This window comes from Callospermophilus lateralis, chromosome 5 (assembly GCF_048772815.1).
Source record: "Callospermophilus lateralis isolate mCalLat2 chromosome 5, mCalLat2.hap1, whole genome shotgun sequence".
In the NCBI taxonomy this organism is placed as follows: domain Eukaryota; kingdom Metazoa; phylum Chordata; class Mammalia; order Rodentia; family Sciuridae; genus Callospermophilus; species Callospermophilus lateralis.
Window position 1 is genome coordinate 124,071,693 of NC_135309.1, and position 15,242 is coordinate 124,086,934.

Here is a 15,242-nt window from a genome sequence, read left to right on the forward strand (position 1 = left end):
TTCCTGAGAAGTAAACTCTGGAAGGTGCTGTTGCTCCTACCTTTGGGTGGCAGGACCAGAAGAGCGGCCATTGCTGCAGACCCCTGAGTCCTGACCTATCTGTGCTATTATTCAAAACTTTAAAGGCTATGGATTGGTGTCCCTGGCAGTCTGCGGTCCTTGCTGTTGGAGGAGGAATGAAAGATGGATGCCTGCATATCTTGGATATAAATACTGGGAAGAGCATCCAGACTCCAAGCACAAACTCACAGGTAAAAATCTCCTCTGGAGTTCAATTTCAATTCAATTATCTAGTTTCTGGTGAAAATAATTTATGATAAAGCATAGAACCCAAATACACTTCTCCTCACCTACTGAGTCCATAGGGAATTTCAGTCTTCAAGAGTTTCTTTTTTGTAAAACCTCCTAATCTGTAAGTCCAAAGTTAGTTTAATTTATCCCCCACCACCCCAATTCCCTTCTTTCTCACCACTGCTTTGATTGTAGAACTTGACAGCAGTCTGGCTCTTCCTGGCCAGGGATCCTGGTTCATGTAAACTCATCAGTTTATTGTTTCTAAACCTACTTAATATCCTTGGTCTTTGGTTGCTATGTGATAAACTTTCTTAAAACTAATATAATTCCTTAACACCAGCTGCGAATGGGGGATGGGTGGTAGAAAGAGCACACTGTCTAAAATCCACTTAAGTACATTGAAAATGAATCAGAAATTGCTAAAATTTTATGGTCATCATTGCAGATTTGTTCTTTAATCTGGCTACCTAAGACAAAGGAGATTGCAACAGGCCAAGGTACTCCTAAGAATGATGTGACTCTGTGGACGTGTCCCACTCTGTCCAGGTCAGGTGGATTTTTTGGTAAGTGAATGGGTAAGTAAAATGCCGTGTACCTATGAAAAAGTGGGTTATCATTGGTAGAAAAAACCTGAATGAAGAATTTTTCTCCTTCTAACTTGTCAATGTAGATATTTCAAAAGAGGAAAAAGTCCTACATCTACCCCACTTTAGAGAGTGTATAGATTAGTGTTTCTGAACTTGATTGTAATTGTTCATCATTTAAAATTGTCAAGTCTTCTCTTTGTATTTTTGTATGGATTATACATTTAGCACCATAACATCTTATTTTGAAGAAAACTTAGCAGTGTAGAATCAAGGAAATCTGAAAGGGCGAGAAATTGATATATGCAGGGAAGCCACTAAAACTCATGAGGCTTCCTCTGTGAATATCTGTCCTTTCAAGGCAGACTGCTATCTTTTTTTTTTTTTTTTAATTTTGGCGCTGGGATTTGAACCCATGTGTGTACTAAGCATGTGTTCTATGTCTGAGCCAAACCCCCAGCTCCAGACCTTTATTCTTTCTCAATTTAGTTCTACAAACTTTTATTGTGTCTTTTTCCCCCTTCTGTAGTATGATGACTTTAATTCTTTAGGATAAATACCAAGTAGTTGTATAGCTAGGTTGCATGGCAGTTCCATTCCTAGTCTTTAGAGGAACTTCCATGCTGATTTCCATAATGGTTGTACTAATTTACAATACCACCAACAGTGTAAAAGTGTTTCTTTTTCCCCACATCTTCCCCAGTATTTATTATTATTTTTAATATTTATTTTTTAGTTGTAGCTGGACACAACACCTTTATTTCACTTGTTTATTTTTGTATGTGATGCTGAGGATTGAACCCAGGGTCTCATATGTGAGACGTGAGCACTCTACTGGTGAGCCACAACCCCAGCCCATTTATTATTATTTATATCCTTGATAATTGCCATATTGGGTCTTTTTTGAGACTTATCATGATAGAGGAAAGAACCAGGTCCTGTCCTCAGGGTCTTGATACTTGAATGTTAGAGGGGGCCTGGGGCAAGTAGGTGTCTGCTTCTACCCAGCCCTGAGAGACAGGAAGACAAAAGTGGTGGCTGAAGAAGGGACAGAGCACTGGCTCCTCTAGATCTCTGATGGTATATCTCATTTTTTCCTTTCTCCACTTGATCTTGTCTTCTGGTCAATTCTACTATATTCCCAGAACATTGTGGGATGCAGATGATATGCAGGTAAAGGAGAGAGACGATGTTTTTACTCTCATGGAGGCTATACTTTGTGAAAGGAGATATACAGAAAACAAATATATGCAAAATTAGATAGTGCTAATACCACACCTCTCTTTGGAGATTGTGAGAACGTTATTTGGCAATAACAAAATGTTCTTATCAGATAGACTTCCTGCCTCTGCTGGCCAGCCCTGCAGACCCCTGGTTAACCTCAGAATGAACTTTTCTTCAACTCTCACACTGTGTGGTCTGATAAACAAGAAAGGCAAATTTTGACAGAGCCACTTTGGTGACAAGGTACAAATGTAGGAGGTGAATGAATTGATCCCTTCCTTATTTTAAACCATAAGATACAGAACTCCCTGGGATTTTTCAGAGAAATATTTCCAATCAGGCCTTAATACCAGGTTCTTTACAATTCCAATAGCTGGTAGGGCCTTAGCTAGGTGGAGGTATGGGATAGATACTTGAATCAATTTTCCTATTCTTGGAATAAAGACTACATACAGGTACATTTTTTTTCTCTTTATTGGCCTTAACAAGCTGTTAAGTACTTTAGTTTTAATTCTTTGGTATTTCTTTTACTATTATCAGAAAAAACTTCAAATAGTTTGTTTAACCTTTTCTTTTCTTAAAATGTTGGTGGTTGAAGATGTGGATATTTTTGAGCTCTGAAATACTGGTTTTCATTTCTAACCTGGTCATTCTTTTTATATGGAATATTTCCCAAAAGTGTTTAGCAGAATGATTGTTACACAAGCACACATCATGTGGTCAGATGACTTTGGAGTTCTGGGTTAAATGAGAACAGTTCTTTCTTAAGGATATCTCAAAGGCTTGGATACATTATATGTAGTGTTATTCTTTCAGAGGAGGTTCTGGTATTTTTTCCAAATAAATCTGGGGTGCATTCTGAGGTACTTGTTCTATGAACCACTCTATGGATCATAGCCCTTTGGCATGGAACTGCTCTGATGTTTACTTTCTACGTGTTTTCATCTTGAGACCTTGACTAAGACCTGGATTAGGGACTTCTAAACCTGGGGTTGTGAATCATTAGACTATCAATGTAATAAGTTAAGATCAAAATTAAAAAATTAAATAGAATACTATAAAATAGAATATGATAGTATAAATTGAATGGAAAAAATAGAAAAATAGGTGTTGGTTTGTGAAGTTTTTGTTAGAGATATGCACTAAATTTACCTATCTAGATATAGGATTGCTGCATATAATGTAATTTTGACTGTGAGTAATGGTCAAAGAGAAAAAAAGCTATTCTAGATTATAGTCATATCTTTACTAAGCCTCACATTGTTAACCACAGTCATGATTCTGTAGGGGGTAATTTTAGTTAAAGAGACCTCACCCATCTGACTACAGGAGAAAGATAACTTATAATTATTCCTACCTCCAAAATAATTGTAACTCCTAAGCTTTCAAACAGGAGTAGTCAGTTTCTAGCTTCCATGTGAGAACTGGTCTTTGATTTGGTTTCTGAAGTCCATAGTAAATGTGCCAATATGTGGTCTCATTTATGACCACAACAACATGAAAAAAAAACCCAACAACATTTCAAGGCATCTAGTGACAGTATTCTTGGAACTTGGGAGGTAATCGCTAAAAGTGGTTCTTTGTCTGAGATACAGATGGCATTTCCCAACTATACAGTAAGTAGATTGATGTAATTACTGTGAGTTCAACCTGGATTATTTGGGTGAACCCTAAGTCCAATGAAGAGTGTTCTTATAAGAGAAACAGAGGGCAAACACACAGAAGAGGAACTATGTGAACTCAGAGACAGAGATTGGAGTGATGTGGCCACAAAACAAGGATTGCCAACAGCTGCCAGACACCAGGAGTGCCAAGGCACAGAAGCCATACCCCAGTCCCCTGAAGGAGTGCAGCCTGCTGACCCCTACATGTTAGACTTCCCATCTCTAGACTGAGAGGATCTTCTTCCCTTGTTCTCAGCCACACAGTTTGTGGTCATTTGCTATGGTAGCCCCAGGATATTGATATGGGGGAGGAGCACTAGAGGAGAAATGCTTGTCAAAACCTCAGACACTTGGAGCTGCATCTGAGTCAGATCTGGCTGGTGTTTCCCAGCATGCCTTTATAGGAGCCAGCTCTGAATGGTGGAGTGGGGAGGCCTTTTACCCCTGGATGGAATGTATGGCCCCACATGAGGTTTCCTACAGTCTTTAACAACAGCCCTGGACACGTAGAATATGAGAATATGAACTGTTCTTCTTCTCTCAGGTCACAGAGGCAGAGTGCTGCACCTGGCCTTGAGTCCAGACCAGACCCAGGTGTTTTCTGCTGCAGCTGATGGGACGGCCACCGTGTGGAAGTGCTGCCAGTCACCCAACCCTTCCTAGATGCAGTTTCTTCCTTTTAAGTGAGAGTAGTGATACTGGTTTTTGTTCTCCACGTGATTGTTATGAGTATCCAACATGACGAAGGGCTCTTTCCAGTGTGAACGCCTGCTCCTCTGACCTTCTCTCTCAGGCTACTTTATTAGCCCTGCTTCTTTCTTTGCATCTCCTAGAGATCATCTCTCTGCTTCTCTGCTTCTCTCTGCTTCCCTCTCCCTCCTTCCTTCTCTTCCCTCCTCCCAGACTTCCTCCTTCTCTGCCTTCTCTTTATCTCTTCATTTTTAAAGATCTATTTTTACTGCTGAAGTCAGAATAATATCTATAGCAAACCTTGGTTCTTTCCCATCCAACTTTTCCCTTAAGTTCCAAATTCATATTTCTTACTGCTTCTAGATATTTCCTTTTTGAAAGAGTTCAATCTTTAGCTCAAACTCAACCCATTCACTTGAAAAATTCTTATTAAAATCCTCCTACATGCTATGTGTTATATTAAGCGTGCATATTATTTCCTCTAAAATAGCTCTTCTGTAGCATTTCCTTTTTCTTCATGTTTTAGTCTGCTATTACAAAATACACAAAACTGGGTAACTTATAAATAATATGAGTTCATTTAGCTCATGGTATTGGAGGCTGGGAGGTCCAAATGCATGGCACTGGCATCTGGTGAGGGTCTTTACATGGTGTCACCCTATGGCAGAAAGTGAAAGTGACACCCACAAGAGACCAAGAAAGAAGAGGGAGCTGCTTTTATGACAAACCCACTCTCATGGTTATCATCTGACTCCCATAATAATGACAGTAATCCATTCGTAAGGGCAAAGCTCTCATAACCCGATCACCTTTTATTAGACCACAGCTCCCAATCCAGTTGCATTGGAGCTTTCCAACACATGAAATTTGGGAACACATTCAAACCCACTAACATTGTAGGAGAGAAACAGTCATACAAGTTGATTTTATTTGCAATATGATTAAGGAAGTGACAGCAAGTGAAATAAATTACGATCACCTAAACTTCTCCCTTCACAGTCTTCATTATCCAGTTGAGGTGTTTCTCTGAGAGGAGAGTGTAGATGCCAGGCCCTTGAGGGGCTCCACATCTCCCTTGAAGGCCAAAGGCAGTGGTGCCTCTGAAAATGCCCTCGCATAGCAAAGGGCTTCCCTGGGGGAAGACAAGAGGGGTTGGGGCTGGGGTCAGTTTGTGAAACACGACTAGAGAAATGGAGGAAATTCTACAGCATTTATTATAGAGGTAAGAACAACCTTGGGCTGGGATTGTAGCTCAACGGTAGAGTGCTCACCTAGCATGGGCGAGGTCCTGGGTTTGATCCTCAGCACCACATAAAAATGAATCAATTAAAGATACTGTGTCCAGCTACAACTAAAAAAATAAATATTAAAAAAGAACAACCTTGACTTAACTGAAAATTAATGCTTAAAAAATCAAAATGCTTTGAATTATTTTAATATTTTAAAACTGTATATAAATAAACTTTGTTTATTTATATACCAATGAAAATGGAAATTTTGAGGTTGATTCTCTGCTTCTAGCACAAATAGTAGCTTCCAGGTCCCCTCCTGTTTGTCATCTCTCCTAAAAACTTAGTGACTCAAGGGATACGTTTTCAAATGCAGATGATACAATAAGGCAAAGAATAAAAGCCATGTTTTCTGGTTCCTCTAGCAGACAACTGTCTTCACACAAAAACAAAACCAAAATCCTTTTTTGGAAGCTTGGTTTTATGACTGCATAAAATAAGGAACCATCTGAGAAATTGGATTCCTCCCTAAATAGATTGATTTCCCCTGCCTGTTATAGCACCTGGAATTTGCAGAATTAGTCTTTTATGCTTAAGTTATCAATGAGCAGCCCAGGGTATTGAGAGAGTAAGGTGGGATTGTTAAGTGCCATTGGTAGGGATTGGCTGGTAGGAGGGGACTAGCATTTGGGGAGACTGCTGTAGCCTCAGGATGTGGTATATGAGATCCAAAAGTAGGAAGTTCTGGGTTCCTGGGTGCCTAAAGTGGAGTATGTTGAAGTATGTGGGAGGGAGGCTAAAGAAGAGAGTACAGAAGAGTGCTAAAGACAAGTGCCATCTTTCCCTGGGATCTGGCTAGCCTTGGTCCTGAAGGCAGGATACGGTACCTGGGAGACGGAGACCTCTGGCTCTCTCAGTGTCTGGTAATTCTCCAGTCATGCATTGCACACACTTCTGAGAGTTCCTAGGGTCTTGGTGAAAGGTGGGAAATGACAAACCAGTACCTAAGCTTAAAAATCTGGAAAGTATTTTTTCTGTTCCTGTCTTTAAACAGAGTCTGTCCCTCTTTTTCTCAGGGGACCTTGGGATAGAAGCTTACATTTTCTGTGGTGTGGCTCAGACTTGGAAGTTGTTTGCTGGGAATTTACTCAGTTCTAGGAAGCTCTGAGGTTTAGCCTAAGGTCCTCAGACAGGCTTGGGAATGACAGACTTTCAAGATCGCTCAGGTTAAATGACAGAGGAACTTTTGGGGTGGTACTGAGGATGGAGAAGAGACCCAAGGCCTTTGAGGAGTCCCGATTTAAGCTCTCCTCAGTGTTGTATATATCTTCAAGTTTAGATCTATTTAAGGTAATATGAAAAATGAGAAAAAAAGCATTGCTTCTTAGTGGTTTTTGATACAAAACCAGGACGATGTAGTAGGTCAACCATGCACTAGCAGAAAACTTCTTATTTTCAATGGCTCATTTAAGCTGAGAACATCACTATATTTCACTGGGGTTTTATCAAATTCTTTGAAAAATCACTAAAACCCTGTAGAAGTTGTGACAAGACAGAGCAGGCCATTACATTGTATCTGCATGCCTTACTCCATAGCTAATGTGTGAGATCTTATTTTACTTACATTGCATGAATCTTTTCCACCACGGGGGCTTCCAGCACAAACCATGTTCAGTCCAATCACAGGTTTAAAATCATAGTGATCTTTATCATTGCAGATTTTTCTGTCTATGATGGTAACATTGACTTCTCTCAAAGTATCTGATGGAGGTGACTTATTGTGAACCATGCCCCACCCTGCAACTCGACACATGGTTCCTGGTTTCACATCGTCCCCCCTTTCAGGTAGTTGAAGGATAGCCACATTTTTATTAATTTTTGCACGTTTCTTCAGCTGTTGGATGACAAGCATAATGAGTTAATAGAAATAGATAAACATTGACTTTTTTTTTTTTTTTGTACCAAGGATTGAGCCCAGGAATGCTTAACCATTGAGGCTAATACCCAACCCTTTTTATTTTGAAACAGGATCTTGCTAAGTTGCTTAGCACCTCACATAATTTCTGAGGATGACCTTGAACTTGCAATACTTCTGCCTCAGCCTCCTCAGCTGCTAGAATTACGGTGTGTGCCAATGTGCCTGACAAACATTGACTTTTTTAACTGAAATTCTATCCCAACCCACTGTGACCCCCTTGCATGATATTATACAGTAGAGGCACTGAGGAAAGGCTTCTATGAGGTGGCCATATTGAAGAGGGTTCTAAAACAAAAGAACATGATCAAAGGCACATACCTGTAGAAGTTTAAGATCACCTTCATGTGTGTATTTATCATAGCATGGGTAGGGAAACTCTTTCTTGACAGACATTATCTGCTTTTCTGTCTCATGCTTGGTAATTGAGTGAGCCCCAAGAATGACCTGAGATCTTTTGCTCCTGGAATAGAAACAACACTATTTACTGGGTTTATTCTTTAATCAGAACCAGAGCATATTATGTGTTGATCAATTTCATTGTATTGTTTGTAAATATACTTCTGTAGAAGTACTTCATGGCTCAAAATAAAATGTGTGCTTTAAAGGGTAGAAAGTAAGATGCTTATGAATCCATTGTCATCATTGTCTTAGTTTTATGTTGCTGTAACAAAACACCCAAGGCTGAGTGACTTATAAAGAAAAGAGGTTTTCTTTTACTCACAGTTTTGGAGTCTAAGGGCATGGCATCTGTTTAGCTTCTGATGAGGGCCTCATGCCATGTCAACTCATGGCAGAAAAGTGGGAAGCAGGCATGTGTAGATGAGCAGGTGTGTGGAAGTGTAGGTACAGAATGGAGGAAGCAGAAAGTGAGTTGAGGAAGCTGAACTTGCTTTATAATAACTGCTCTCGTGGTAATTAGTCCACTTTCAAGGCTGCATTAATCTCTTCATGAGGGTAGAAACACTATGATCCAAGTACCTCTTAAAAGTCCCACTACCTCTCAATATGGTTACACTGGGGACCACATTTCCAGCACATGAACCTTTCAGGGACAAACCATATTCAAACCATGACAGTCATCATCATCTACTATCTTATTTATAAAAAGCTAAACTAGGTTCATTGAAAAACAAACGAGAATTCCATGACAGGAAAGTCAAACTGTGTTCTAGTTTGCCTGCTCCCCTCACCCTGTTTAGCTGTGATAGAGAATTAGGCTGCATAGTATAGGAAAAGAAAATTTTCAGTAATCCAGTGACAGAAGCAAAAGGCACTAGATATAGTTGTAGGTTAAGGCATGGAAGAGATCTTTATAAAAGAACAATGAACTCGTCTTAAATAGAACAACTTCTAGCAACAGATGGCTCTAGAAAGGCCCCTGTTTGCATGGTGTTGAGGAGGTGTGTATTGCAGGGATGGTGATCTGAACGAGGGGCCCAAGTTTCATTCTGGTTAACAAAATCTCTTAACAATTAATGCTTAGTGACAGTCTGTTATAAATTTTGCCAATTGATATTCATACTGTCCTTTTACCATCACATCAGCTGGGATTGGTCTCACTCAAGACATTAGAAATGTGCTTTTCATTAGAGCACAGGGAGCTGTCTAAATCTGCATGGTCCTGTATGGTAGCTAATAGCCACATGTGGTACCTAAGGACTTCAAATGTGGCTAGGGTGGGACTGAGGAAGGAAATTTGCAATTTTATTCAGCTCTAATTGATTTAAGTTTGTATAATCCCATGTGGCTCTCATATTAGACAGCCCAGGTTTAGAGGCTTGGTTTAGAGAGTGGAGAAAAGAGTAGGCCTGGGAAGAGTTTCAAGGTAATAGCTGACAAGGGCTAAAGGATGGCTGAAGGAAAGAGAGGGGTCCACTGAGGGACACAGGAAGGCATTGGAAACAGATTTTCTTTATCTGATGGCTCTACCAGCCCGCTGGGCAGTGGAACTTTAACCCTTCCCTGCTGTGGTAATGTTTTGCAGTACCTCTACCCAGTAGCTGTAGCAGATAACCTTCAGAAAGAGTTTGTGGATACTGTTTGTAGATTGGCTTGATTCTTTGTGGAAAGTCTGGGCTTAATTTCCTTTTGGGTTAAAGCAGACACCCAAAGACTTAAGTGATCTGAAAATAAATGTGAATCTCCTGGGGCTTAGTAGAGATTTTTTATTATTTCTCCAAATTAGAATATCTTCACAAAAGTGTTTTTAAAAACTAAGCACTTACAGGATACAGTGGGCCGCAGTCAACACCCAGTTTGTTGCAATCAAAGAGCCAGCACAGATGTTGCTTTTGTCAAGTTTAAGTAAGACCATGTAGGGTCTTGAATGAGGAGTTACTTCATTTCCTCCAATAATTCTTACACAGCCATCTGCCCAAAAGAAAAAGGTGAATCAGATCCATGCCCATCACAAAGAGCTCTTCATAAAGCTGTGTTCGTTTGTCCCTTGTTTTTCTCCACGTAGACCTGTAGACATCTGACTGTAAATCTTGTCCTGTTGAACTGTCTGAAAGCTCCCTGCTGTTGTGGCCACAGAAGCCATGCCGTTGGTGTTCCAGGGACAACAGGTTGGAAATCTATCACCAACCTCTAACCTCAGGCCCTGTAGAAGGCAGAGAACTGAGTTTTGGTCTATTCCAGCAGCTGCTTTGGAACATGCTAGTGGTGGTGCTGACTTGTTGGCTGAGTATTAGTTTGAGGAAGCAGAGGGTGCTTTTGGAAGTATGAGGACTTACCTTTTCAACCCAGGCCCTTTCAAAAACACAGCATACAACTTGATATCACCACCTTTTAGCTATGATCTTTGGTCACTGTGAGGCTATTGAATTGCATTGTGCTCATTCATGGGTTGAGAACATCATCTATTACACTGAAGGATTCTCTTCAATCTCAAAGCCAACACACATGGTTTAATCTAAGATCTTTCCAGTGATACAGGGGGAAAGGGAGAGAGATGCCACGACTAGAGAATTCTGTCTTAGTAAAATTTCCATGATGGTAGGTTAGGAGTATAGACTGATTTTTAGAGAAAAATGAGACCTAAACACAGGCATATCATACCCGTTAGTCAAGAGGACCTGTGTCTATGAGTATGTGAATACTCTTGGCTCTCCACTTTCTATACCAGATATTCTTGAAATCTAAAATATTTCTCTTGACTGTTGGCTAAGACTCATATTTCCTGAATAGGTCACAATGCCTCTTATTCCATAATTAAATTTAATTCACTGCCAAATTCACAGAAAGTTAACAATAGAAAGTTAACATAGAAGCTTTTCATAAGGTTTGATGAGGGTGAAGGTAAGGGGAAAGGAATGACCACAAGGGCTCTATTTTCCACAAGGGAAATAGGAAGGCAAAATTCTAGGCTTTAGAAATAAGAAGGTTAGGACACTTTAAAAGAACTTCAGTCACATTCCCTTTTTTCCCCTAGGGTGAGTCAGATATAGATAGATTTCAGAGGTGCACTTTTGGACTTGTGGATTTTAAGGACTGCAAAAATCACAAACTCAATAAATACTCTCCTTTGAAGAATTCTGTGATTGTTTGGTTGAATACATATACTGGCCTCAGAAACACATATCTAATTAGTTGTGTATTATAGTAGAATGCATTTTGACACATCATATATAAATGGAGTATAACTTCTTGTTCTTCTGGTTATATATGAGGTAGGTTCACAACAGTTGTGTAATCATATATGCACATAGGGTCATAATGTCCAATTCATACTATTATCTTTCCTATTTGCAGTCCCACTAGCAATGTATGAGTCTATCTCCCCACCCCCACATTCTTGCCAGCATTTATTGTTGCTTGTATTTATAATAATTGCCTTTCTGAGTGGAGTGAGATGAAACTCACTACTCAATGTAGTTTTGATTTGCATTTTCCTAATTGCTAGAGATGTTGGACATTTTTTTCATATATTTTCTATCAATTGTATTTCTTCTTCTGGGTTGGGGTTAAAGTAAGTGGGAAATACTGAAATCTCTGTCCCTTTAGAATTAAATTAAATTAGAATTTATGAGGCAAGTGTGAAGTCAGTATTTTAAAAAAGTTCTCCAGATTGTTCTATGTGTAGGAGGTTGAGACCACTTGGTTCAGAGCATTATGCCCTGCTCTGCTGTGTCTGTTCCCTCTGTGACACAATACTATGCTCTCAAACACAGGAAACAGAGTGGAGCAGAGAAAGTTGCTTTTGTTATTTCCTTTGAACAAAAGAGATAGTTGGATTAAAAAAAAAAAAGGTCCTATTTTCACTGTTTCATGCTTAACACTCCTGAGTGTGGTCATAACATACCATGCTTTTAATGCTTACTGTGTGGTCCCAAATGTTCTGCAACATTGTTATTTTTGAATTTTTTTTTCATTTTTAGGTGCAAGATAAACCAGGGAACTTTCTGAGAATTCCTGGCATTCAGGTTGTTACATAAGCCCCTACTCTCCATTTCTACCAAAGCTGATGGATTTTGGGGCAACGCTGGCTGCCTCCATATTTATGAATGGCCCCAGGTAGTTCTCATTTCCTGGTAGGTTCCTCAAGGAAAATCTAGAACTACTCAGGAACTAATAGCCTTCCAGTGACAACACTATACATTTTACAGCATCACAACCCATGTTGTGTGTGGAACTCACACAAAATCAGGGATATTGGTTACCATTTAGCACACCAAAGAGGTAACTGAATAGAAAACACTCCAGCTCTCCTGAACTGATGTAAGGACTTTCCCAGCATCCTGATCTATGCCCGTGGAGACTATCTAGCCTAGAGAAATAACTCCTGAATTCTAAGCAGCCCTGATTTACCTCTGTGTCTCGGGCAGCTTTGTCTTAATTGTCTTTAAGACTAATCTATGCATTTTCTGCAGCAAGAAAGGCTGAACTGACTAAGGTACTACTATTCTTTTCCCAAAAGGTACAATTTGTTTTCTTAACTCAAGAGTATTTTGTTTGGTTGTCTGCTCATTTTTACATTATCAGTTTTGGCAATTTCCAAACTATAGATTGGCAGCAATAAATATTAGTGAGTCTGTCTTTTTTTAAAAAAGAAATTATGAAGAGAAAATAATATTTTTCTTCAAAATAAAGAAATATTTAGAACACACACACATACACATAAGAATGCTAAATACACACACACACATATACACACAAGAATGCTAAACATTTTAAGACTTAGAGAAAATTTTTTTCTCAGTATAATATTTTAGGTAATATTATCAAAGATTCTCTGCTCCATTTAGCTTAATGGTTATGATGGAAATGATAAGAATCGGTCTTACCTTCAGAAATTAGCAGGAGAAAAATGACAATTGAGAGAGAAGATGCGAGAAATGTACAGGAGTTGCTCATTGTGGCTGGTGTCCCACATCAATCAACATGAAAATCTGTTTTCAGCTCTTGACTACCTCTGTCTTATATAACAGAGTTCAAAGGATGTGGTTTCCTTCCCTCTCTTTCTTTGAAATTTCAAAGTTTACATTAGAAAATGAAACTCAAGTGAGAGCAGCCAGTGAAGGTGGCCAGTGGGCATGCTGCCAAGGGAATCCATCCTACTCCCAGAGCAGGGCGTCAGGGAGCCACATTCCTATCAGAACACAGTAGACCAGAAGGGACTTCAAAATGTCTCAGCTAAGATTTTAAATCCTTTTTCATCATCAGCAATATTAATTTTTGTATCCATGAATGAAAGTTTTTTTTAAGACTTAAAAATTAGAGTTTTTTAAAAAAATCCTTAAATTAGTCACTAATCAATTTTTTCCTAGCTATCTCCTTGGGTTATATAAGAATTAGTAGGTCAAGTGCAAGAGGAGGTCAGGGGGTACACTTAAGCTCTTGCCTTGATTTCCCTTCCCTGCTTTGGGAAGAATGGTTTATTGTGCTTCTACCTAGAGTCTGTGGCAGGCTTGGGGTCATGGGATGGTGGTGTAGGAACTGCTGGTCCTTTTCAGCCCTCCTGTTGTGCCTACATTCATTTTATAGTCACAACTCTAGATACTAAAGATGTGTCGAGTTTTCCTCCCTACCTATTTCTTTCCTCCCTCCCTTCCTCCCTCCCTCCATCCATCCTACTTTCCAGATTTAGCTGAGAAGGAAAATGGGAGTTGGACATGAATATTTTGTTCCAGGACTGGAGAATGTCTCACTCTGAAAAGAATCAACCTCAGTCCCTGGAGGAACAGTTTGGGATATGCTTGCTATCGGAATGCCTTAGCCTTTTCTGAGCAGAGATTGTGGTCTCTACTGTGATACATGTGGTCATGTGTTCTGTCAGTCCAGCTGGTGTTGAGCTGCCAATCCCATGGTTAGCACCCTTGACCAGTTTACCTTGGTGGTAACTCTCTTCTTTCCCCTCCCTTCCTTTCCTTTCCTCTCTCTCTCCTTTCTTGTAAAGAAATCAAAACTCTCATGACTTCAGATCTAGTGGTTACTTTTTTAGAAATCATATGACCTTACAAGGGAGCCCTTTGGAGACCCCATTTCCTTTTTCCAGATCTTACTACGGTATCAAAGTTTAATCATTTTCAGTACAAGAAGTGGGATACCCTTCTGGTTTTGGTGAGTAATTTTAGTGCACTTTTAAAAAGTCAAACTTTAATTGACTGCACCTACTAAAAATTTCTTAAAGGAAACATTGACAATTTTGGTTTTATGTGCCTGCCTGTGGTTGCCATTTTCCATTTATGTTGATTTCAACAGCTTTATGATATAATTTGCATACCATAAAGTCCATCTATTTAAGATGCACATTTCGATGGATTTCAGTATATTTACAGAGTTGTGTAAATATACTAAAACACCAGAATCTAATTTGGAACATTTTCATCATCCCCAAAGAAGACTTGCACCTCTCAGCTGTCACTCTTGTTAGGCAACTTTTAACCCACATTCTGTAGATTTGTCTATTTGGACATTTCAAAAAAAATAGAACCATATAGAATATAGTCTTTTGTGACTGACTTTTTCATTTAGCATAATGTTTTTTGAGGTTCATCTATATTGTAACATGTGTCACTACATTTCCTTTTATTGATGAATAATATTCCATTGAATAGAAATAACATTTTATTTATTCATTCTTCAGTTGATGAATGTTTGGCTTATATCGACTTTTCAGTTATTATGAATCTGCCTCTATGAACATTCATGGACAAGTTTGTTTTTTCCATTTGAAAAATATTTTTAGATATATTCACCATCCAGGATACAGCCTGACATAATCACAAAACCATGGAACACAGCCCACTCTAATTCAGTCCCCAGCACTTCCCAGACCCCCTGCTCCCCTCCCTCCACCCTACCAATCCTTTTTTATCCATTTACAGCTTGATTTTTTACGTGTCCTGTGGAACTACCAGGACAATGGCAGGACCCACTGTGCCACATCCATGCACGCACATATGGAAGCTCAGTCAGAATCAGTCCACTGCTCTTCCCTTTTCCTGTCCCTTCCTCCTTAATTCCCTTCATCTACTCTATTGAGCTCTCCTCTATTTGGATAAAATTCCCTCTCCATTTTTTTCCCTTTCCTATTTTCCCATTTTATTCCCTACTCCTTTATTTTGGATTAGTTTTT

The 15,242-nt window shown here is 39.3% G+C and overlaps 2 protein-coding genes across 2 annotated transcripts in view; one reads left to right on the forward strand and one right to left on the reverse strand.

Annotated features, from left to right (window-relative positions):
- The window catches only part of Cdc20b (cell division cycle 20B), a 47,564-nt gene extending 43,135 nt beyond the window's left edge, over positions 1-4,429 (forward strand). The window contains exons 10-12 of the mRNA XM_076857697.2: positions 126-251; positions 740-857; positions 4,311-4,429. Coding sequence (XP_076713812.2) covers positions 126-251; positions 740-857; positions 4,311-4,429 — 363 coding nt within the window. The remainder of the gene's footprint in view (positions 1-125; positions 252-739; positions 858-4,310) is intronic.
- Positions 4,430-5,435: 1,006 nt separating this feature from the next.
- On the reverse strand, positions 5,436-13,030 carry LOC143399431 (granzyme A-like). The gene is made up of 6 exons (XM_077109398.1): positions 12,949-13,030; positions 9,889-10,033; positions 7,982-8,123; positions 7,310-7,579; positions 5,793-5,801; positions 5,436-5,588 (listed from the first exon to the last, which is right to left on the reverse strand). The coding sequence occupies exons 1-6, from the start codon at positions 13,016-13,018 to the stop codon at positions 5,436-5,438; spliced, it is 789 nt and encodes a 262-aa protein (XP_076965513.1). The 5' UTR covers positions 13,019-13,030.
- Positions 13,031-15,242: the final 2,212 nt, after the last annotated feature.